We start from the raw sequence: 25,341 nt of genomic DNA on the forward strand, positions 1-25,341 counted from the left end.
ATTGTTGCTGTGAAAAACTCACCTCGCCTCATATTGGAGCAGGAAGAAACTTCATATGCACAGTTTTGCAAATTTCGGTAGATTCTGTTCCAAATTTGGACAATTTCAGTGGATTTTGTTCCAAATGTCAATGTAATATATATATTTAATATAACATTACTTATGTGATTTTATGAATAAATCGCCTTATGGGGCCAAAGTTGGTACCCTGAGTTTATTTCTTTACAAATTATTGACTATAGTTTTGCTGTTATGCTGTTTGCTGTGGAAGGAACTTGCCCCGGGTCTCATAAAATGAAGAAATGATTAAATTTCGTCTTGCCCCTAATGTGCTATCACTATTTTTGATTCCATTTGCTCCCATCTCAAACTGATTTCAAGGAAAATAACCAAAGACATTTTTAAAACGTAAGACTTTTGCAAAGCTGATAATAAAGAAATGGTTCCTTTTTGTTTCATTGTCAGTTTAAAATGAGTGCTTTTGATTTGAGTAACTCATTACGCTAGAAAACCTAATGCTAGTTTGAAATGGCAGACTTTTAGAACTGCATCGCTACTGTTTTGACACAATTGACTACTTTGTGTTTGTCACAGCTCTGCATTTTTCACCTTTACTTCTACAGACAGTAAATGATGTAAGTGCTTAAATTTAATGTTCAGGATTTGGCTTAAATGGTCTTGCCTTGAATTTCACCTTTCAAACAATATCCCCCTTGACCACTAGGGGGTAGAACACCACAGAATGTCCAATAGCTGACAATTACAGTGCAATTATTTCATAAGAGCAATATCAGAATGATTGGAAAGCCTGATCATCAACAAGAGCCTTTTGCCAGCTGATACACACTGCAAGTACATGAGCTAGTATTTGCTTTTAAGTGGTGAAACAGGGGAAAATGACCACGCAAGGCACACTGCAGAATAACCGAAAAACTATTTTGTCATCAAGATTGGAAGGCTGCAATGTGCACAAAATGTGAGTAAGTGTGAATAAAAGTGCAAGAGCAGAAGGTTCATCTTCATGCATCACCACCACAGAAGACAAGGAGGGTCTTCCTGTAGTCAACAGATGTATCATTCTGAATCAGCAGTTGAAAAATTGTTTGAACCGTGTGTATTGAGCCTACTTCAGGCGAGTTTCTATCACACACATAATAAACCAAAATGCAAATAATTTTAAAAGATGATACAAGAAATCAACCGATGCTACGTCTGACCGCACAGACTGCCAGGTAAACTGAAGGGGAGTTGAGAAAACGTTTGGAGGCTTGTCCCCCCATTGAGAAGCTCTCTAAGAAATAAGAGGTTATAAAGATGTGTTGAGCTGCAGGAAACATGGACAATTCACTTCTTGTTGGATGGTCAATAGAAAAGTCCTCAAATGTACTATTTAGTAGCAGTGAAATGAATTGCAGTGAATTTAGCTGAACACACAGTTACTTAGTCTTTTAAAATGGATGTCAGAATTGTATGCTTTTTCAGCCCTCTGGCCAGCCCTGCTAATCCTGACCAAACAGCCCTTTGAGGACAAGGTGCAGTAAAGATCCTATAGGGTAGATGTCCACTCTTATTATGAGATCTTGATCAAATCCCTTGATCAAAAACACAAACATTGCTACATCTACTGTACTTAAATCTTATTAATCACTTTGTAAGGCCTGGTTTCTGGAAAATGATTTTACTTACGGTATTATGTATTCTTCTGTAATAATGTTGTTTTTTCTTGTTGAGCACACTGTTGCTGGTAGTGCACACAGGTAACTGTAAGTGTTTTGAGATGAATAAGTTCAATGCTTTGAAAAAAAGTGTTATGTTTAGGACTTACAATATATGCACGTTATGAGCATCAAATATTGTTAAAAAACCTCCACTATTGTTTTCTAGTGTTATATAACGACTTTCACTGTTATTAATGCAACTCAGATTGGGTGAGAAGAAACCAAGCTTATCATTTGGTAACTTTTTAGTCACATTGATCAAAATCTTCAAAACCTCAAAGTCATAATAACTCCAGGCAAACTGTACATGAGCAGCCAATTTCTTTAGTTCTTTAGTGGCTAACCTATGACATCTACCAGTCGGATCAAATTGACTAATTGTCAGGTTGTTCTCATTATGAACTAACACTGTTTGTTCCTCTCTACATACACAAAGAAAAAGGCTACTTTTTGTTCAGTAGCATAAACTTACACATTTTTTATAGAATTTGATAGGATAACATTTCAGCAGCAGATTTCCATTGAAGTGTTTCTTTCTAAAAAGGAAAATCGCTACATGGAATGAGTATAACTATGATTCTTTATATAATGAATGGATAGCTATAGATACTTCAAAATGTGCCACTGTTCAAGACCCAGAAAATAGTTGATTCAACTTTTCATCAAATCAATCCATTCAGTTAAGAAATTAAGGTCAGTGCTGGAAAGCAATCTGCAAGACTGTGTGACCCTCAAGCTTATTTTCTATGAAGCAGAATATTATACATCTAGCTGAATATGTATAGATACATAGAATAACTATAGATCAAGCTGAATAACACTGCTTATAAAGTGATGCATTATTATTGACTACAATAAATAAAATGAATCATGCATTAATAATAATTAATTTTCATTCGATGTTGTTCTTCCTAAAGGGTTTGAAAATATTTAGATCTACCTCCTGAGCGAACCACTGGATCTCTGATTATGAAAGCTAATGTAAAATTCTTGTTTTCTCTTCAGGATGACACAGGATGATTTTGAATGTCTAATTAAGTAGAAACCTTGCTTGGCATCCTGATGCTAATATCTAATTATAATACTTCTCACTGTACTGGAGTTTCCATCTGCTGGCCCTTCACAGAGCAGGAGATTTTCCTTGCTTGGCTGCCATCAGAGCCTTTAACAGCTTGTGACAGTGAACAGGATGAAACTTCAGAATGGATTGACAGGTGAACACAAATAATTTCATAGTGCAAATCAGTCCAGTTGCATACCGGAGCATTGTCATTTTAAAACACTTTCTCCGAACTGATCAGTTTCATAGATCTTCCTGGTTATGTTTTTTGATACAAAGAACTGATGATAAAGTTGTCTAGTTTGCAACATCAATGGAGAGCTGGTCGGCGTTTTTAAGAGTCTGAGCATGTTTAACGTATCTTTTATACACTATAGCTGTGTAGTTTTCTCACGTATTAAACTTTTAGCATCCTGTCACTTATAGCACTGAGGTTCATGCAGCACATGAGTATATTACAGTTCCTCACTGAGTCACCAGCAACATGCTGAAGGATGTGAGACAAGAAACGGTTCTGCAATGAGCCTGTCTCAGTGGTACACAAGTAGGTGTCTTGGACATACTTCATAGGACCCAAAGGATTTCCTCATGCAACTGAAAAACGAAAACCAGCCCCCACATTCAGATTTCAACTAAAATGTCCCTTGTCCAAAAAAAGAACCCAAGAAAAAAGAAGGTTGTCGTGTTGGATGAAAATGACCAATGGTGATGAGTTCAGATTCTTTTTTTCATTCTTTGGTTAATGTGAAAGGAGAGGCCAGGTGTCAGAGGTTTTAAGTATTTGCATTTCATTGAACAGATTTAACCTTGCAGTTAAGACCAACATAAGACTCATCAATTTCTTGGAAGTCACTCTAATAATCGAAAACGAATATAATGTTACATAAATAGGTCGTTGCTAAGAGAAATTTAGTGAAGTGTGCAAGAATGATTACTCTGCATTTTCGAATGGGATTTCTGTCCATTTCTTAAAGCCATCAAACTATCAGTGCAGGGTGCTTTGATTACACTCACAAAATGTTTTAGTCCATGTTATGTTCCTAAAGTTATTACCCAACACGTGAAGTAGATTAAACTTTACGTTTTAACAGCAGCAGCTATGATACCAAGAAAACAGGGGAAAAAAGAATTCATTTTAGTGTTCTTTGGTCAGTCCTTATGAAATAGCATTATCTTAAAATTCAGAAAGTTCAGTAATTTCCCTTAGATATTAGAGGCCTTTTACTCTATTAGTGTAAGTTCACTGATGCATTTCAGCTAAAATATTTAGATAGCACAAAATGAGTGAGTTGTTTTTGTTCTGCTATCACTCTGCGATTTCAAAAACTGAGTCGAGTGTCATAGCTCTTTGCTTAATTAGTGTGGAGCAATAATTGTCAATGCAGAACACAAGTAAAGTCTTGTTTTATTCAGTATACTTGATTTTTTTCCATTTACAAAAAGTCACTGTCAGTAGTTTCTCTTTTCAGATCTTGGTTCTTTTGTGTTTTTTTACTGAAACCTATTAGCTCCAGTGGAGATATTATGTGGTATGTGAATTATCTGGGAGGAATAGTGGTGTTTCCTAGATTTCTGATTGTGTTCATAAATATCTGTGTCTGACCAGGCACCCGTGCCTGTCTGTCATGATAAGAATCATAATGCCTTCTTCTTAGACAGCTGCAGGAGTCTTAACCTCAGAATTCATGTCTCATTCTTCAGGCAAGATAAAAATCCAAGATTTTTCCCACCAAGGTTTAGGTGCATGAGATCATAAGAAAGATCTATCATTATGTATAGAACCTAACTTTTTTGGCAGTAGCTAACTGATCCCAAAAAGATCTTGAAAGATGCCAGGATTTCAGCTTCAACAACATGGTTAGGTAGTCTGTCCATACTCCTATAACCCTTTGAGAAAAGAAAAGCCTCCTGTTTTTAGATTTAAAAGCCCCTCCATCGTGTCCTATGGATTAGCATTATAATCGTTTCACAATTGTGTCATTGTAATTGTGAGCGTTTCTTCAGAAATGTGGAAATGATTAGCATGCAAAGCCATCAAAAGACTTTTGATTTTGTTGTTTATGGTGTGTGAAACATTCATCTAAAGAAATCTAGTGATTCTTTGGTGTTTGTAACCTTATGTTACAAAATACCTCAGATAGAAAAGCAAGAACAGTTACTCATCCCTGTGCATTTAAGCCAACATCTGACATATCTTGCAACACGCATATACTGTTCTTCATTAAGCTAAAGAAAAGTGTCATTTGTATATGCCTTTACAGAACAAGCAGAATATTAAAAAGGGGGAAAATAATATGTACAAAATAAAAACAACCTTAATGCTTTGTATTTGCCCTACAAAAATGAATAGTAGGAATGCACAGCTATTCACTTCCAAAAGAAGCAGGACTCATTTTGGTAGTCAACAGCTCTTGTGACTGATCAGTCCGGTGGTTCTTAAGTGAACACCTTCCCGTCTTCCTGCCTACTCATCCCGCGCACAACAGTAAAAGTGTTTGCTGCTGGCTGCATTTTCCTTCAGAGTGGGATTTCTTACATGGATTTGTGGAATAACTCTGGGAATAAGTGTTAGAAATTCAGCCAATTCAGAGAATCGGTGTTCCCATGTGAGCAACAGCTTTGACAAAATGAGATTGTTCATTGCTTTTTAGGTTTAATTTAACTGCTTCTGACACAACTGCATGTCACAGTGTGACACGTGTTTGACACCTTTTATTTGTGAGCTTGTTACCAGTGAACTTCTGATGTTGCGTTTTGGTCATGTGCTTGTCGTGAAAAGAGAAGGGATGCCTTCTGACTTCTTGATGATAAGGGCTGAGTGATTGATCTCATTTGTGTCACTGCTAGAGCCCGGCTCCCAGGTTGCAGTTTATCTTAGCACTATCAGGAGTTCTTCTGAAACAGGTCACCAGACCTTATCTGTATCGCCACTGACACCAGACCTTATCTGTATCACCATGACAAAATGCCTTCTGCAAAATCTGTGCCTCAGTGCATGCGTTTTCAGCTCGTGTGTGAGCCTTGCTCTTCGGAGTGACTGGAGGTGAAGCAGTGAGCCAGAATGTAGATTACTTAGAAGGATCAATATAGATATCCCAACCATGCTAATGAGGGAGAGCAGAGATAAATGAACAGTTGAACAATTAGTGCATCAAAAATCCATCTACACATCTACAGGATACTTGTGTGTCCGTTGTAGAGTAGTAATTTACATAAAATCTTGTGAACTGTTTGAGTTGTTTTGAGTGTTTGAGTGTGAGAATTAAAAGATGCCAGAGAGCCTTCAGGTGAAAGGCAGCCAGCACCTCTTGAGTACTTGCACACAATCACTGTGGACTTCAGACGACATCCAGAGAAACAGCCCTGTAGGCTCTCTGGGGTTAGCTCCGCGAGTTAGAGAGCACTTCCCAGCAGAAATGGATCACAATGGCACAGCCTAGTAAGAGAAGTTTTGAAGCGAAGGTTTTGGTGGTTAAGACTGCAATTGAAACAGAAAAAAAAGCGAAGACTGAGATTTAGGGTTTCAAAGTCGAAGCTCGCAACCCACACAAAAAGGACGCCGTGAATGTTTCAAAAACATGACTTTTTGGAAAAGAGAAAAAAAGTATCACTTTACACTGCAGTTTCCTTGCCACTACTGTGTTGGTTCCAGTGTTACACACTTGAAACCTTTCCTGTCTCAGTTATGTTTTGTAGTTGACTGGGTCTTATGACTACTGTAACGTCCTTGATCATTTGGCCTCTAGGACGCCTGTGTTTTCCAGGTATGAATAAAAAGACATTTTGTGCACTTTTACATTCAATTCCAGAAGACGGAAACATATCGAAAATTGATGTGTTTGATATCAACTCGGTTCACTCTTTCTGTGTGTAATTGTTTGGGTTTTGAATGTTGTAGCTCGATGGCTTTGTGCCCTTTACCTGCAGTTGCTCAAAAAAAAACCCACAAAATGCCTCCCTTCAAAGTGTTTTGCTTTTTAAAATGTGTTTTGAATAATTTCAAGAGTAGAAAATTAACAAGAAAAAAATATAACAAAAACAACAGTGGGAGCTCACAAGCAAAATAAAACGTACATTTTCTTAACATTTATTTTACTTTCACTACAGACGTAAAATAAATCATTAGTCACGATTCTGTACAAAGGGTTTTGAACTTAATTTGGTATTTCATATTTTGGACTTAATTTAATATTCTAGCATAATCGGTCAATTTAATACAGACATGAAAATTAATTTTCTAATCTCATTATAATAAAGAAAAGATTTAAAATATGTAAGAAAGTTTTCAAAGTGGTTTCAGAGACTAGAATTAAAAATAAACTGTATGATCTACAAGAATAAGTGAAAAGGAGAATTTGCCAAATAATTTTATTTTAGCCTTGTACCAAAGTTACATTTAAAGTTTCACTTATCGAGTTAAATTAATATTGGTATAGATCCGCCTAAACTTAACACAGGGGAGTCAATTCAAGAATGTCCTGTAAGTTTCTTGAAGGATGAGGGTTTCTTAACAAACCTTTATGAGATCTATCTTAGGACCTAAAGCTTCTGTCGCCACATTTTACTAATGCGTGAAGTGTAAAACAATATGTAATAAAACGATTCTAGCAAAATTACATTCATTCAAAACACTGGTATAGGATAAGTAAGATGTATTCAGGTTTTCATTTCATATGTAAATTAAATGATTTCATTTTCAAGATTTCTATGGTAAATTCCTTATGATTGCAGCAGAAGCAGGGGTCTGAATTGGTCCTGAGGTGCCAGTAATGTTGAAACGCACTGTTGTTTTGACAGTTAAACCGTAAGAGCACAAATGAGGTGTGTAAAAAAATCTCATGAGCAGCTGAACATGTCAGGACACATTCATTCATTTATGAGCACGCAGAAAATTACAGATGTTCACATTATCAGTGTACAAGAAGACCCAGAGAAGGAAAATCTGAGATTTTGCTTCTCCATGCTTAACAAGAACAAGAAAATCTGTTACCATTACTTTGAATACCATTAGTAATAGAAATAGTCTAATTGCATATATAACAAAGACCTTAATAATCATAGAAAAAAGTTTGATGTTAGAATATTATAACTGCATACAGTATATTAAAATAGCTCCAATATACTGTATGTAAACATTTATGAAGCCAGCACTACATTAATCTTTATTTTGTGCTAAGTAGAACATTTTGAGAATTCCATCTCCCCCAACATGAATATGCTTGATTGTAAATACATTACAAGGAAAGGCATGTTGTATTATGCTTCTGGTTTTCCAGGACTACTGGGTCCCACAAAACGTTATGAATTTGATGAATGCCTTGATGAATTTTAATGATATTCCGTGATGTTTTAAAGCCACAATGAAGCTGCAGTATAAATGTTTTCGTTTACTACACTATTTGTAAAAAAAAAATCTTAAAAGGGCTAGCCAATTTCATTCTGATAAAAGCAGCAAATCAATATATGCTCAGAAATATTGTCTTCTTTCTCAGTAGTGACAGAAAGACTGACTTCATAAGAAATAGTTACATTCAGAGGAGTTGCACACTTCATATATAGCCGTCATATGCAGTTTCATGGCCTGTGCCCCACCTTCATAAATAGAGCTTTATAAATTTGAAGTGGAAATTTCGGTGCGTAACAGTCTCCATGGTCCGCACAGAAATAAAGCATTTATTCTGGGCTCATACCAGCATTCCCCAGGGCTGGTTCTTACGAAAAGGTTTATCTTGAACGGCACACGTACAGGAAAAGACAGAATAGAGCACAGCCCAAGGGACCCTACAGCACGGAAGAGCAGGGGGTGTTACGTAAATTTAGCCCATCACTAGGGATTGTGATGCAAGTCTTCTATCCTTTTGGTGCGTAGCTGGGTGATGGTTGACTTAGTGGGTGGGAGGTTCAGGCAGGTATGATACAGTTTACATAACATGCCGAAACAGTTCTGAACAAATCACTGTACCTGTCACTGGTCAGCAAGTGGGAAAAAATGGAAAACCGTTCTCATTTGCTTGTCATATTTTATGGCCACATCAACAAAATCAACCCTTTACCACACACTGGTAAAATTAATCTCTTCTTGAAATGTCCCAGCAGGAGCCCTTTAACAAAATATGTAAATGCAATCTTTTAAGAGAGGCAGGCGTCCCTTAGGGATCAAATAATCAAACTTAACTTGACAGTGAGAGGAAATTGTGAATTTTGTGATGCCTTCCTTTTAAGTGCATTTTAAGTGCTTTCATTAAATGTCAGTCAGACGTCGGAATTAGCGGATGCTGAAATTTGCCTTTTCCACAAATAATGTGATGAGACATTTTTCTGTGAGTACTAAAAAATAACTGGCAATACATACATACATACATACATACATGTCTGTTTGCACGTTTGTGTTGATAAGTTGTATAAAACGAAGATGAAGACGTCGGTCAGACCGTTAATAAGAACCGTCAAGGTTCAATGAAGGCATTGTAGCATTTTTGCTAATAAAGAGAACAGATTTTTTTTTGTAATTGAATACGTTGCTTTCTGTGTTGTGGATGTTATGACTTGCGGAGTGTTTTACTTTTGTTCTTTTACTGAATTTCTGGCAGTGAAAAAAACTGCCACATGGTATTTCTCCTAACGTTCTCTGTAATAGCTTAGCTGTGTTCAAGGAGCTGAAAAAAGCACTAATGTGTAGGTTGACTGGCATAGAGAGGGGGAAAAGGTTAATACATTCCTAGTCATATAGTGAAAATATCGTTTCTACACCAATAGAACTTGAGTTTTTATCGTAATCATCTGCAGGTGCATATGTTTCAGCGAATTCCGATAGCAAGACTGCTTACTCATGGTTCACAGCTGTGGAGGCACATTACAATATCCTGTTTGTTTGTTTATATTGTGAAAAACTTTTCTGCCTCCTTTTTAATGGAGTGAGTGAGAGAAATCCAACCTCAACTAAATGAGCTTGGGAAACTGTCAATTGAAGGGAGCCTGAAAGTCAAGCTGTTATGTTTTTTTTTCTGCAAAAGTATCTTGGTATTTTATTAGATTTGTGTGTGTTAATACAGTATGTATACTCATGCAGATTAGACGTAAGTAAATTGAGCATGTGCCTAAAAAACCCGGTGTTAATCTGGAAATGTGGCAGATTGGCAAAGACCAAGAAAGCATGAGTATGGTTATAACCCAGAAATATTGCTTTATGCCTGATGAAGTGACAGTGAGTCTCAACTATGCAGTATGTGTGGCAGCTACCATAAGAAAACCTTAAAAAATGGTTTCTTCCCAGGAGAAATCTCTGTCTCTGAAACAAGTAGTCAAGAACCCTTTTCTAACACTGCATCAGTAACAGGAGAGAACATTTTTAAGCTTAGGATTCCACAATAATGGAAATCAGAATTTCCTTTTAATTAAGACCACAAGCTGTCATGTAATAATTGAGTTGAAGATTGAGTTCAGTACACTTTTCATCCTTCATTTCTCACATCTTTTGCTGTGTTGACTTGACTCTTAGCCCAGACCGTCAGGTAAACACAGTCAAAATATAAACTTTGTTCCAAACCTTTTATGTAGGGCAAGCAAGCAGGGAAGTGCAAATGTTGCTAAACTTTGCTACCTACCCTCCAAACAAGTCACAACAATATTTTTGCTACTTGAATGTAAAACCTTATGTTCATTGTCACTGCCTGCTCTCTCTTTGTGCCGTGTAGAATTTGTTTTTAAATCCCTTTTATTTTTTTAGCTTCAAAGTTAAATATAAAATAGGAATATTAGGAAATTTTGGCAACAGCAAAATAGACTTAGCTATTAGCTCTAGCCGGAACTAGCTCGTTGATGTCGATTAGAAAGGGCAGTGGTTCTAATACAGTTCCCTGCGGTACACCACTTCAGGTGCCTGCAGTCCGGACTGCAGTTTGAAGTTAGACATATTCTTCTCTGATGCTGAACTGCAGATGCAGTAGCGTGAGCTAAGCCAAGATTATGCTAGTTTTTTTTCCCAAAATGGCAAATTATCATCATAGTCATCATCACAGTTGTTCATTATGCACTTTCACTTGACAGAAGAGAGGGAAGGCTGGTTCATCACATACAGTAGTCTTGAACTTTATGAATAAATTGCATGTGCCATTTCTTGTGTTTTTTTCCAGCATCTGTTATTTCACTTCATTATGAAACAGGCAGGTCCGTAGACAGATGTTAAAGACCATTTTATCAGGTATTTCATTAGTGGAAGGTTACCTGTTTTTTTTTCCATTTTATGTCTTTATTAGTTTATTCCTTTTCTAATGTTCCACTCTGTACTTTTGCTGTTTTTTTTTTCGATTTGTGTCCGAGAGGGTGTGTCTCCTTATTATATATGCATGTGATTTGCTCAGAGGAAGAAGGAGCTCTCTTTTGATGAATCATGAAATCCCCTCTGATGCTGCCTTTCGGTGTGAATCTTGAGCATGATCAGTGTTAAGGGGACCTTTTATTGGCGCAGTCTTCTCTTGAATTGCAGTGCATTCTGGCGTAATTTCAGTGACAGGAATAAGCGCTGTTGGATTATTGCTTGGGCAGCGTTACAGTGATTGCATAAGTCATTAAATTGCAAATCCTTTAATCGTACTCCCGATTTGCTTTTTTTTTAGCTTGGTATAAATGCAAAATCAGCTTGACGTTCTTTCACAGTCTCAGATATGTGTAAAAGAGTGACATATAGCCTTATTTATGTGCATGGTGCTTTTAAACTCAGTTGAACTCTTCAAACAGCTACATACAGTATGCGCTGAGCCATATTGAATATACGCAGGGGTGTCCATTTTATCTATAGGGTGCTATAGTGGCTTGGTGTTGCTATGCCATCTGTCCATGATGGCTCCCGCGAGTAGAATCACTTCATTTGCCGCGCACTTGCATGAAGCTGTTCAGCCATTATAGGTATCATTTCTCATGGACTCCTTTACATCAAATTTGTAGAGAACATGGAAAAAATAGTTTAATTTCTAAAGACCCTCTACCACTCTATTGGACTGTATATGAGTGGGACATACAGTACTGTACTACATAACGTGATGGTGAAAACATCACTGAAGGAGCAACGGTGTATTTTGCAGCAGAGTCAAATGCCATTAAAAGGACTTTGTGTTTAGATGGGCAATGAAGGACATCCTTTAAAAGGACATCTCCCTCAGGATATCGTCTCATGAATACGGAGGAGCGTACCTCTCTCATCTTTTCTGGAGCAAGCAGACATACAGATCTAGTCCCTTACTCTTTATTGAGGCAAGGGGAAATCTGAACTTTTTGTAACGCCAAAATTGACAGATCTGTGGTTGACTGTTGTATGTGTGTCCTGTTTTTATTCTGTTTCTGTGAAATACACATAGGTGTGCAGTGTGTTAAAAAATCTTACTGCATCGAGATAATTCTTTGTATTTTTTATCTTTTTGTACCTGATGATTAATGATGAACATTTTCACCTACTACACCAACATATTAATATAAATATATATTAAATTGAATAAAATTAATATAAAATTAGTATTTTAGCCTGGTACATAATGTTTTAATATATAGCAAATAAAGAGGATCCCATGAAAATGACTTAAATCAACCAAGATGTACTATAGACCAGAGAATCAATGTGTAGGTTGTATAAGTTTATTTCCATTTTGAGGAGTTCTTAAATTATGTATCTTTTGTTGTTTTCTGGGCTTTTATGTTCTGTATTCACAACATGTATGGTCACTTGCTTTGTTAAGCACCTTGGGACAACCTGGTTTTGAAAGGCGCAAGATAAAAATAAATTGAATTGAATTGTTAATGATCCTGTTTATTTAACCTTTTCAAAGAAAGCGTCAAACATGAACTTCTGTTTCCTGTTCACAGGAGGTGACTTACCTTTGCATTCCTGCAGCTGATCTGCCAACACAAAATTTGTAAGTAATGATGCTTTTATATTCAGAAGTCTTTTATTGCAATAATTCCACATCTCCAGTACTGAAATAAACATTTTTTGAAACTACAGTACTTCAAGAGAATTTACACATTTTGGGGTTTCGTTAAAGAAAACAAAAAAAAATGTCTGAGTTGCATGCTTTTATTTCAAATAAATGGAATTAATGAAATCCGAAAATAAGTGAAGACAGATATGAGAATTTCAAGAAAGTGGCAGTTTTGTGGTTAATTTGTTGAAAATAAACCAGTGCAGAAATCTGATACTTATGTTGCATTTTGACATAATTTGACTGGACTTATTCTTATTCTTTGAATCATAGCTCAAAATATTATCAAAGCGGAAAATGTTTGTGACTTAGGTGCCTCATTTCAGTTATTCAAGTATTGTTTTTCAAAAGCACTTTATATTAATTTATTTCAGGATGACCTCTATGACCATTCAGAAGCAAAATATTTGTTTCCTTGTTAAGATGAATAGAAAAACATCTGCTATTCACTATGTTACTTTACCAAAATGACTTTCTTTTTGTGACCTTTGCAATAAATAAAGTGTGTGAGTGTTTCAAATGTGATAAAGACTCACATCCTGTCTATGTCTGCATTGCAAAGCCGTGCTCCTATGGCTAGCACAGTGTGTGGTTTGTGCATATTTAACAAATGCCCTGCTTTCTGTATGAAAGAAGTAATTGGAGCATGGAGAAAATTAACAGCTCTAAATTTTAAGAAGTGTATGCCCTACTCCATTGAATTCCGTGAAGTCACATAATCGCGTAATCTGCAATTCTGTAGATCATCCTGCATCCATTTGAACAGTGTCTGTGGAACAACATATATTCTCCAGCAAAAGAAACCACATGCAAGACACAGATGTTTCCTGGAGTTTTAGTCTGCTGTGCTAATTCATAATACTGTAATGTTGCTGCAATGTTAATACACCTCAATCATTTGCAAGCCATTTCGTTCTCACGCTGTTTTTCATGTCACCCTTGCTGCCTGAGATTTTCTTGCCTAGAAGTGGTCAGTTTCGATGCTGGGTATGTCCACCCTTTGCAGCAATACCCCCGTAGGCCTCATTGACCTAATGTGAGTCTGACCTTTTGACACCGGATTGGCATTGGCTCTCACATAAACTGCGATTTTGGAAGCTTGCCTTCAGAGAGCACGAACCTGATGATCTATGATGCCACAGAGAAAATGGATGGAATTCTACTTCTGGAATTCATAAAAAGCACACTAGTCCATTGGATCTCAATTACAGCCTTGGATAGCCCATCATGGTTGAACTCTGCCCTGTCACTAAGAGGGGACCTGATTGTTTTTTTATTTTTTTTATTTTATACCCTATCAATTTACAATCACAAAATGTCTGTGCCCTAGCTGAGAGTTATTCCTTCATTCAACAATGAGAAAAGAGGCATGGGAGACTAGCTGTCCTAACCCAAAGCCCTAGCACTCCATGTCCTGTACTACAGGCTCCACCATGCCTCTCAAGAGAGTTAGTGTACCTCACAGTAGAAAGCGCAGCTCTGCCAGTGCCTGGGACATTTTATGAGTCATTGGCTCAGCGAAAGAGTCCTGAACAACTAATCCTAATCCCGGGAATTTGGCACTCTTCCCACTGTGCGCCACCATGTGGGGAATCTCAGTCACAGTCAGAGAGTGACACCACCCAGACTGTGGAACTTGACCTGCAATCAACAAGACTTGTTTGTTAAACGGGACATAGAGCATGGATTTGCCTTTGAAGTACAGTAGATACTCCAGAACAGTGCAGGCACACATCCTTTGGCATTTGTTGGCATCCATGGCGTTTTTTTTTTTAATGCCAGCAGCCATATCACCCTGCAACTCACAACTGGCAGCCCACTGGAGCTCAGCAGGTGTGAGCCTGGTCAGTACCTGGATGGGAGACCTCCTGGGAAAAACTAAGGTTGCTGCTGGAAGAGGTGTTAGTGGGGCCAGCAGGGGGCGCTCACCCTGCGGTTCATGTGGGTCCTAATGCCCCAGTATAGTGACGGGGACACTATACCGTAAACAAGCGCCGTCCTTCAGATGAGACGTAAAACCGAGATCCTGACTCTCTGTGCTCATTAAAAATCTTAGGGCGTTTCTCGAAAAGAGTAGGGGTGTAACCCTGGCGCCCTGGGCAAATTTCCCATTGGCCCTTACCAATCATGGCCTCCTAATAATCCCCATCTATGAATTGGCGTTATTACTCTGCTCTCCTCCCCACTGATAGCTGATGTGTGGTGAGCGTTCTGGCGCACTATGGCTGCCATCGCATCATCCAGGTGGATGCTGCACATTGGTGGTGGTGGAGGGGATCCCCATTACCTGTAAAGCGCTTTGAGTGGAGTGTCCAGAAAAGCGCTATATAAGTGTGAGCAAATATTTATTATTATTATTATTATTATTATTATTATTATTATTATTATTATTATTATCATCCTGAGATGTCCAGAAATTCTGGAGCTCAGCAGTGTTAAAACACACTCTGTATCTGAGTTATGTAGAAGATTTCTAACCTCTTCTGCCCATTTGTTTGTGTTTTATAAATACAGGGTTAGTCAAAATGCTGTTGCCAACTTTGATATTTATGCTTTCGTTTGAAACTTTTTTTGTCACAGTAACCAATGTGATCAATTTGTAATAAGCTGTCAAAGTTTCTAACAGTTACCTTACAATCCTTTGCCATCTGTGAAAGAAAGCAAAACTTGAGTAAAATAACTGGCATTTATACTTGTCGACAACTGTTTGACTACCCCTGTATTTTGTTGAAATTGTCTGCTTGTGCTGGAGAACACATTACATATTTTGCTTGGACCACATCACATGAGGTAGACAACCGCAGATGGATACATGGATATTTACACATGTAAAAGAGAAATTTGCATGTGTTCATCAATGGCTGTGCATTTTGTAATAACACCTGTTTGTTAGGCAGCACAGTGGCAGTTCATACCCCATTGTTCTGCAGACACTGGAACAATATCTGATGTCTTTTTTTGCAGCAAATGACTAACACAGGCTTAATTTTAGTTTCATTCTTGCCATTTGGTACTGTGGCAACATTAGATTAGTGACAGCACACTGTCAATCCTAAGAAAGATACTTTTCCAAGAGATGATTTTGGAATACTATCTTGCCTCTGCCAACATCCGATAGCATCGTCCTTAGATGTCAGCGCAAGATTCGATGTATGTACCATTTTATACGACAGACAACTTTTTCACAGACTTCGACAGCTTTCTTGCAAAATGAAAAAAAAGCCTATTTAAAAAATAAACAAGGATCCACTGCTGGAATAAATCCTGCACATTAGCTCTGGTGTTTAATTTGCCAGGAGTACTAACTGTTGTGAACGTATGCATAAAACACAATATTTACTTTATTTACTATCTTCCTGCTAAGCACCACAGTAGTCAGAAGCATGACACTTTGCTCAGGAAGGAAACTCACAGCGCTGTGATACTTTGGTTCATCTACAGAGGAGTTATTTTTAGATCTCTTTAGCTCTGCACTTGAACAGGCAGCAGATTCGTGTTTGAAACTTGTATGTGAAATTTGAAACTTATTCTGGTTAAAAAACATGCACATACAGGGGTTTCTCTTCCTAAACCCCATCAGCTGTTCAGTAACAACGATTAAAGAGAACTGGAGCTTTCCATTAATGCCATTAAATTTCTGATGCTTTTATTTTGCATGCAGTGGAAAGAACTTTTATGTAATCTTTTTAACAAATGAATATTGTGATAATGTAGGGTGGCAAACCATTTTGCCAAACTGTGTATTTTGTAACCTAATCTGAGATCATTTATCAAATCACAAACCAGGTTTGTCACAGCAAAAATAAAACAATGGAACATTTCCAGTTTTGGAAAGAACAAAGGGAAAAGTTGAAGTCTTACATTGGAAAATGTAAAAATAATGTGGAAAGTTATTTTTTTAACATAAAAATTATTAGTTCAACATTTCAGCACCTGTGTGGAAAAAAATGAAAAATCTCACGCCTTTTTCTGTTTTTCACTATCAAAGCTTTTGGCACTTTTATGTGGGAACTGGCATTACTATGGTGCATTCATGTGGAACAAATATGAACTCTTGCTCAAAGTTTTCAAATTTCCATGTTGTAGCATGGATTACAAGATAATTATAAAAATGGTCATTATATTAAATAATGTAGGAAGCAAAAAAAAGCTAGAAAAATCTGTGTGTAATAATAAATAAACTATATTTCTTGCTTAGAACATTTATAAAGCAGTTGCAAATGCTGTTTCACAGAGATACTAGAGATTTAATTTAACTCTTGTTTTCATATACAGAACTCAGTATTTCAAAGAGAGTATCAAGTTTATTCATGAATCCCGTTTGAAAAGAGAAGGGTGCCTTGTCCACTGGTGAGTAGAATGTTTCTGTCATTTTTAGAGATGTGTCCTTCCTATTCCTTTCAATAAGTGCACATCAGTGGATTAGTGTTAACCATGTTTTGTTTCTCAGTACATAAGTGTACAGTGTATTTTGGGAATGTATACTGATGCACAATGAAAACCCAAAATGTTTTACACCAGTAATCAATTGGGCATATGAATATTATCTATTGTTTTAAGTAAGGAGCGTATCAGTGTGTAGATTATTCATATAATTTGTTTACAATTTGTTAGGATGCAAGTCATTCAGTATGTGGTATTTGAGTTGATGTAAAGTTGCCAGAATGAGTTTCTTTAAAATCTAGCATTCAAAAAGACCTTATTGTAATTTTAGTAGTGCAAGATCGGTGAAAGATAAGACCTTGTCCCACCTGAGTACTAAAGACAGCTTGGCTGCTGCTGTCGTGACTGAAGGCAGCCCGCCTGCAAGAGAGGTCGCCCAGAGAATGAGATGTTCTGCTTCAGCAATCAGCAGACGAGTCCAGAGAAACCAAGAAACCGACAACGTGTGGGACAGGCCACATCCTTGATATCAGACGGTCTCCACGCCAGACCAAGACTGACACATCCACCTGATCGATCCGCAGAATTAGAACTTCTGCTACAGCCAGAGAATTGCAGGAGTAAATGGCCTGCGAGAGATGAAGTCACTCGCTTCTGCAGGCAGAGAACATCAGAGGTGGAGGCGAAGAGAGTAGCAGAGTGTTTTATTCACTGGCAAAGGCCATTTCCAGGTCAACAAGCCTGCAAATAGGCGACGTGTTGCCATGGTGAGCAACATGCAAACAGCAGCGTTGTTCCAGCCAACTGGTGGGAAGTTGAACTCTCCTTCAACACAACAATGTCTTCGGTACTGATTGAGAGCAGCCTTAGTTCTCAGCAATGCATTGATAAGGTCCTAGAGCCCAAGTGTGTTCTGTTCCTGCCAGCCAATTCAAAAGTGTCAGTTCACCAGCCGGGCAATGCAAAACCACACAGTGCAAGGATTACAATGACATAGCTTCAGAAAGTCAACATCAAGATGTCACACTGGCCAACTGGCCAGTACTGCCAGGAGACATCCTTGGTTGGCTACCTTTTTCCAGCTGTCTGCAGGAAAAAAGCCATGTCACCCTGCAACTCACAACTGACAACCCACTGCAGCTCAGCAGGTGTGAGCCTGGCCAGTCCCTGGATAGGAGACCTCCTGGGAAAAACTAAGGCTTCTGCTGGAAATGGTGATAGTGGTGCTCACCCTGTGGCCTGTGTGGGTCCTAATGCCCCAGTACAGTGTGATGGGACACTATACTGTAAAAAGGCCCCGTCCTTTGGATGAGATGTAAAACAGAGGTCCTGACTCTCTGTGGTCATTATTATACTACCGTAAAAATCCCAGGATGTTTCTCACAAAGGGTAGGGGTCCTGGCCAAATTTCCCATTGGCCTTTACCAATCATGGCCTCCTAATAATCCGCATCTATGCGTTGGCTTCATCACTCTGCTCCTCCCCACTGAGGGCTGGTGTGTGGTGAGAGTACTGATGCACTATGGCTGCCATCGCATCATCCAGGTGGGGCTGCACACTGGTGGTGGTGGAGGGGATCCCCATTATCTGTAAAGCGCTTTGAGTGGAGTGTCTACAAAAGTGCTATATGCGTGTAAGGAACAATTATTATTAATTAAAATTGGCATAACATCCCACAACAGTGTCTCAGAAAGCTAGTTGGATCTATAGTAGTTCAAGGAGGTAGCTGTGTCAGCATGCGCAGGCTGCAAAGAAACAAGTAAAGGTTTATTCCCTGCTGAAAAGAGAAGAAAGTAACACAACATTGTGCCTGTATTTCCCTCTTACTTATTTGACTGCGGTACCCTCACTTAAAATGTTTGATTAAATCCATTAGACTTGAGAGTGGCATTTGTTTTGTTTATCAATATATTAAGTCAAACATGCATGTCATGGACGCATACTTATCCAAAATACTATTGAGAGGAACAAGAGCTAAATAAAGAATTGCTTTAAACAATACTAAAAAAAAAGGGTTAAACGGTTCATGCTGACACCAGGTGGAGATCAGCCTCACTGAACTTTGTTCTCCAGGGTTTAGTATCTAGGCAACTACCGCAGCTAGAGTGCATGAATGAAGAAAGGCTGGATTGTGGGAACTTGTGACCCTTCTAACGGTTTATTGAGGTGCAAGATGTGGTAAATACACGTACAGTATAAACACAAAACAAAGAGTAGCAAATTAAAATGGCTAAATCACGGTAGAATAATAATAAAGTAAGGTGCGAAATGTGATAAATTGTGGTAAAGGATGATGATGAATGGCAGTATTAGGGTATCATGGTTTTGTTATGCTTTGGCATGATAAAACCATTGAAAATTGCTTACATCTTGCTTAAATCTATGCAGATTTATCATAAGAAACTTTCCCGAGAGGAGTTTCAGTGTTTTGGAGAAAAGCGTGGGCGACAGCTGAATTCGAGGGTCAAAACTGCAAAATATACCACGAGTATATAAAAGACACTGTCAGCAACTGTGCAGAACTGTTCAGGAGAAACATGAAAATAACTTTCAAGGGTGCTAAAGAAAATATATTAATGGGCTTTCTAAATATGTTAGATAACATCATTCTTATAAAAAGACAGTTAAGAGGCCTGGGGACCTCAGACAGTATGTTTAGAAAATACAGAACAAGGCTTATCTCCGTCTGCAGAAGCTTAGGAGTGTGCTGTCTCTTGCAACTTCTCAAGGTCTGACATGAAGGGATAATTTTACTGTGAAGTACGTGAGGAGAGCTTCATCTGTCTCCATGTAAGGTGTGGTGCTGTGCAAGCAAACTGACAGACTGGTCTAGTTCTGTCCAAGCACCACTCCAGAGGATTTCATCTGCACCCATCTAACCCCTTTCAGAAGGGGCTGGAATAGTGTTTTACACTCAATCCTGGAGGGTAATTTAACCTGCACGGAGACGTATGTCCATTTCATAACAAGAAAGTAGTGTGAAGTTTCAGGACAATTGTCCACTGTCTTTCATAGTTTTCAGTTGAATCAAGGACATAGTCAGCAAGCGAGCACAGCTATGCAGGAGAAACCAGAAAATAACCCAAGTGGGTGCAAGTGCACTGCTCCAGTCCGTTTGTGGAATGTGGTTATGAAATGAGTTTTCAAACGAGCTTGTTTTTTTCCCCACAGCTTTTATTGAATTGAAATTTTTTCTCAACACGCTAGAACTATAAAAGCTCTCTCACACGCTCACACACACACACACCGCTTGCCATTTGTTAAACAACCACGAATCATCGCCTTTTGAACGTCAGTGATGGGGTTAGCCATCATGCTGCTTTTTGGGGTTACAGTGTTTTCACCTGACCAGGTTACACCCCGCAACAAAGGTGAAAATAGGAATGGAGTTGGCTTTTTGTTGGGGGTGGCGGGCGGAGGAAAGCCTGGAGGGGCCTCCTTGTCTTACAAAATCCGGAGGCTGGGCTAAATATAGAAGGGGAATTGAGCTCTTGTGCTTGCTGTCCCCCTGTCCCTGCAGCCTGGCGGGTGTTTCCCGCAGTGTCACTCTTGTGGTGGCATACATCATGACTGTCACGGAGCTGGGATGGCAGGATGCGCTGTCCGCGGTGCGGGCAGCCCGGCCCTGCGCTGGCCCCAACATCGGCTTCCTCCGGCAGCTCGAAGACTTCGAGAGCTCTCAAGCCGTCCATGTGAGTTCAGCGTCTGCTTTTCTGACAAAGGCTCCCCCCCTGCCCGAAAATTTATTGCTTCCTAAGACAGCTGCGGCTCTGAAAATGGAAGGGAGAGGGACCCAAGGAGGCTTCTCTCTTTTCTGCAGCACCCTTTCCAGTTTTTTAGTTTGCACGTTTCCAGAATGCGCCGTTTGTGATTTAGATTTGAAGCTTCTGCAGGGTGCAACCCCAGTCAAACCCCAACTCTAGGAGAGCTGTTGTCCTTGTGGACTTTGGCGGGCTGGTAGAGTCCCCATACAATTTTCTGAGCAAGTCTTCCACTGCTGGGCTCACACTCCTTCCACAGTTTGCTTTCCGTCCCAGTCTCTCAGATCTGTACACTGTCGGGGAACTTAAACAGTCGGAAAATTAAAACATAAAATCAAAATTTAGTTAATCTTCAGCATTTTGCCATTCGAGGATATTTCACCATAGAGCCACAAAGCAAGTGTTCTTTGTTGGACTAGATATTTTTATCGTTTGATTAAGAGAATGAGTTTAAAGGAAAATATTTACCAGTAGGTGTAAGACAAATTTCTGTCCATTCGTCACATTCTTACTTTGTGGGCTGAAAGATGTGCGTGTTTTAGATCTGACAGTCACAGTTAATGTTCGCTGCAATATTCATCTATTAAGACTTTTTACCTTTTTTTTTACCTATCATCAAATTTCATGAAACATATTTTTGTGAATGGGCAAAGTAGAGAATTATTCAAAGAGCTTCCCTTGAGAGGCCTCATGGAGGGCCTCAGATAAAGAATGAACATAGCGAACTACTTTCATTGTCCATGTTTCATAATTCTAATCAAGCTGTTGCAAAGCAGGAGTAAGACATTACTTGCAACAAAAGTGGCCACAGAAAGGTTTCGATTCAGAAAACCTCTGATCCCATGTTATTATGAAATGTTACCTATTACAATGAGAGTGTTGGATCTCTTTCAGTGGCTTGATGTTTTTTTGTTGCATGATCACCGATATTGAAATTGATAATGGAACAGTGAAACTGGCAAAACTGGGGGTGAATGTGAAGAAATGGATTATGTACGTTTAATTCACTACTCAGTTTTGATTTCACACCAAGCAGTTTCTATTCTTTGATATCTCTTTCACCTCAGCTTACAATACCCAGGTTGGATGTCTAGCCACTGCACGGTTTCATGTACTGTATGTAGTAGAAATAACCCACAAAACAGATCACCTGTGTGAGACCAGATTTTCAAAATATTGCAAATACTGCTTTATGAAATAAAATGAGTTCAAGAATAGTGATTTCTTAAATACCAATATTTAGTTAATAAAAGCAAATTAAGTGAACAGGTGTGACTATACTATTTGAACAAATATGTTCAACTTGCATCAGTCTTTAGTATAATCAGAGCCTGACTTGCCACAGACATTGAACTTTTAATAGGTTGGCTGAGGTTTATTTGGTACATTCAAAGGGGAAGAAAATGTAGCTTAATTTTTGTCTTTCAAGTTGTGTAGTTAAATATGCAATACGTTTGTTTGCTTTTCTCTCTGTGTTATGCTTTTGCAGAATAAGCATTGGCTATTGCAATTAATTTGCCCCCAGTCCATCTGAGATGTTATACTTAATGAAAAATTCATAGGACTACATAGTTCATAGTTAGTTCATAGTTAACCTCCCACCAGAAGTGGGAAAGAATATTATTCAGTATTATTTTATATTGTTGGAATCTATTTGCATGTATAGGCATGAGGTTTTAAAACATAGCACTTTCATATCTGTTTAAATAAACATAACATTTTGACTTCATATTTTGCAGTATATTTATCATTTTTGTAGTCTTCAGAAGAGCAGGTAGTGTCAGTTGTTATCACTCCATAGGACAGTATAAAAAAAACACCATTATGTACAAAAAGTTTCCACTGTTTTCTGATCACAAATGGAAAACAGTTAAAATTCTATGATTCAAATATTACCAGTACAAGGAAAGGTCACAAAATTACCTTTCATGCCTTAACTACAGCACAAATGGCATCAATAAGTTCCTGGCATAACCACATAAAATAAACCTGCCTTCATTTGAATAAAAAAAGATAAGACACGGTAGGCGAAACAGACTGTGTTCTTAACTCTGATTGTAACCATGTAATTAAAATTAAATGAATGTTAGCAAAGTGTATAGAAAGATGTCTTTGATCATGAGTACATCCTGATAATGTTCCTAGTACTGGAACTTACAGCCTGCAATTCTTCCTTTACAGTTCTAAATACAGACCTTTCTGCAAAATATGTTCACATCCTTAAATTAGTGTAGATGTTTTAATCCAAGAATGCATGCTTTTTTAATGTTTTTATACTTTTACGCTGCAGTCCTACAATCGGAGTACCAAAAAAGCCTAATTCTTTGCATGGAGTTTTGAAAAGCATTCTCACGTGAAGAAATGTACTACTGGTATTAATAAATGTTCTCCTCAATGTCCTTCGTCTTAACTCCTAAATAATGTAACAGATGTTGATGCGCATTTGTTTCTTTTTTTTTAGTTCAGGAAGTGGCTGAAAGAGAGGTACAAGCAAAATCCATTTAATGATGAAGAAGAAGTGAAATCCCTGCTATCCAAGAGTAACAAGCCAAACAGCATGGTGGGCAGCTCTGCTGGGACAGGAAACACTTGACAGTGTCATCCTGAGCGCTCCAGTGCATGGCTTTATGGACTTCTGACTCCTCCTGTGGAGTAAACCCCTTTTAAGCCAATCACAATATTTAATTTATACAGGTGGTAAATGGAACAGTTGTTTTATTTTCTGTGATCAGTTCTTTTAGTAGGGTGAAAGGGGGATAGGATTGACTTACTGGTCTTTTGTAAGTCATGTTTCCTGGTGCACTATCAAGGGAGTTCTGCTTTGGTCCACTCGTTTGGGTAGCTCTACTGCTCAAATCTACTTCCTGATCTGCAGTATGTAAAAAGAAAATAACAGTTATGTTTCACACTTTTAAGACACACAAAGGGATTTGACAATCTACCATTTAAAAACATGCTTTTTATGGTACATGTAAAGTTTTTGAAATTTGCTAACCAATGAGAATTTAAAATATTTTTAATCATCGAAAGTGAGATGTAAAATGTGTCATAATGTAAAATAAACTTGATGGAGAGCAGTGTGTAAAAAATGGAAATGTATTGCTTTTCATTAATGTGGGGTTCTGTAAAATATTTAGAAAACTTAAGAAGTCTTTTTAAGTTTACAGCCTGAAGAGCTGAAGTGTTTTCTTGTTGCTCAATTCTTCAACCTATGGAATTTTCCTATAGTGAGATCGCAAGCACAACAGCCTTTAAAGCTAAGGAGAAATTTTCCGAATATAAAACAAGAATCATCATTTGGTAATACTATAATTACGTCTAACATACAGCAGCATCTTTGGGTTTGCTCAGACACTCCCAGTGTCAAATTAGAGTACAGCCAACACCCTGGGGTGCCTGTTGTGCCTATAATCTGGGCTATGTTTTTTAGAAATTACATCATACAATTATACACGCTTAAACATACATAGACTCCTGTTATTACCCACATATGCGTAGCATACATTTCCAATGCCCTACCAAAATGAGAATAGTGTCACCCACCCTTTCCAAAGTACAAGTAGTGGTGCAGCACATGGCGTATCCCATGTCTCCTGAGGACTGTAAAGTACTAGCAGACTAGGCCTCTGTGCTGTGGAATGTAGGGGAAATAAGGCTGAAGCAAATAACCTCACACAAGGCATGGTTGTTGAAGCGTTAGTACCTCTTATGCACAAAGGACAAAAGCGGACCTGGCTGATGTGCAAACTCAGACCGCCTCAAGGGTGTGCAGGCAGCAGGTGTAAGGTATATTTTACAAGAATGCTGAACATCGCAAAAGACTTACAAGGATGGCTTATCATTTGTGAATGCATGTTTTTAGAACATGAATATGGATTTGGGATATGGACTGTTTTTGTCGACATTTTGATTTATCAGTCATCCATGGCTTGACCGTGATCCACTCAAGTGATTTTTAATGTGGCATCACCAGTGTCATGTCTCCCTTGTTTTTCACCAGTTCTTCCTGCCTGCTTTCATCCTACATTTTCTGCCTCTGTACCTCTATGTACGTAGATCTGAAGTGTGATTTGTGACAGCATGAGGACATTTGATCCAAAGCTCTTTGTCACCCCACAGGAAAAAGCAGTTAAAAGATGTGTGGTTTTGTGCAGTGTCATTAGAGGTTAAGAAGCAGGATCTTTGAATTTGACTGATTTGATGTTGCTTGACATTTTTTAACCACCTGCTGTCCACATGACACACAGATCATTTTCTACTGCACATTGCGTACTTATATCTGCTCTTCAGTAAAGAAACCAAAAAATGGACCACACGATATGTTTATTGTAAATCTTTCTATACTCTGAAAAGCAAAGCAGAAAGCTTCGTTACTGTTACATTCATGTTCCAAGTGTTGTGACGTGCTCTGTTCCATTAACATGCAATACAGAAATGACTGCCAGAAA

At 38.2% G+C, this 25,341-nt stretch overlaps 1 protein-coding gene across 1 annotated transcript in view; it reads left to right on the top strand.

Annotated features, from left to right (window-relative positions):
- Positions 1–25,341, top strand: part of dusp22b (dual specificity phosphatase 22b) — a 42,525-nt gene extending 17,184 nt beyond the window's left edge. Inside the window, exons 4-7 of the mRNA XM_015354686.2 lie at positions 12,634–12,683; positions 17,025–17,099; positions 20,653–20,824; positions 23,355–25,341. Of these exons, the coding sequence (XP_015210172.1) occupies positions 12,634–12,683; positions 17,025–17,099; positions 20,653–20,824; positions 23,355–23,486 (429 nt within the window). The 3' untranslated portion in view covers positions 23,487–25,341. The remainder of the gene's footprint in view (positions 1–12,633; positions 12,684–17,024; positions 17,100–20,652; positions 20,825–23,354) is intronic.

The sequence above is a fragment of the Lepisosteus oculatus genome, chromosome 6 (assembly GCF_040954835.1).
Source record: "Lepisosteus oculatus isolate fLepOcu1 chromosome 6, fLepOcu1.hap2, whole genome shotgun sequence".
In the NCBI taxonomy this organism is placed as follows: Eukaryota; Metazoa; Chordata; class Actinopteri; order Semionotiformes; family Lepisosteidae; genus Lepisosteus; species Lepisosteus oculatus.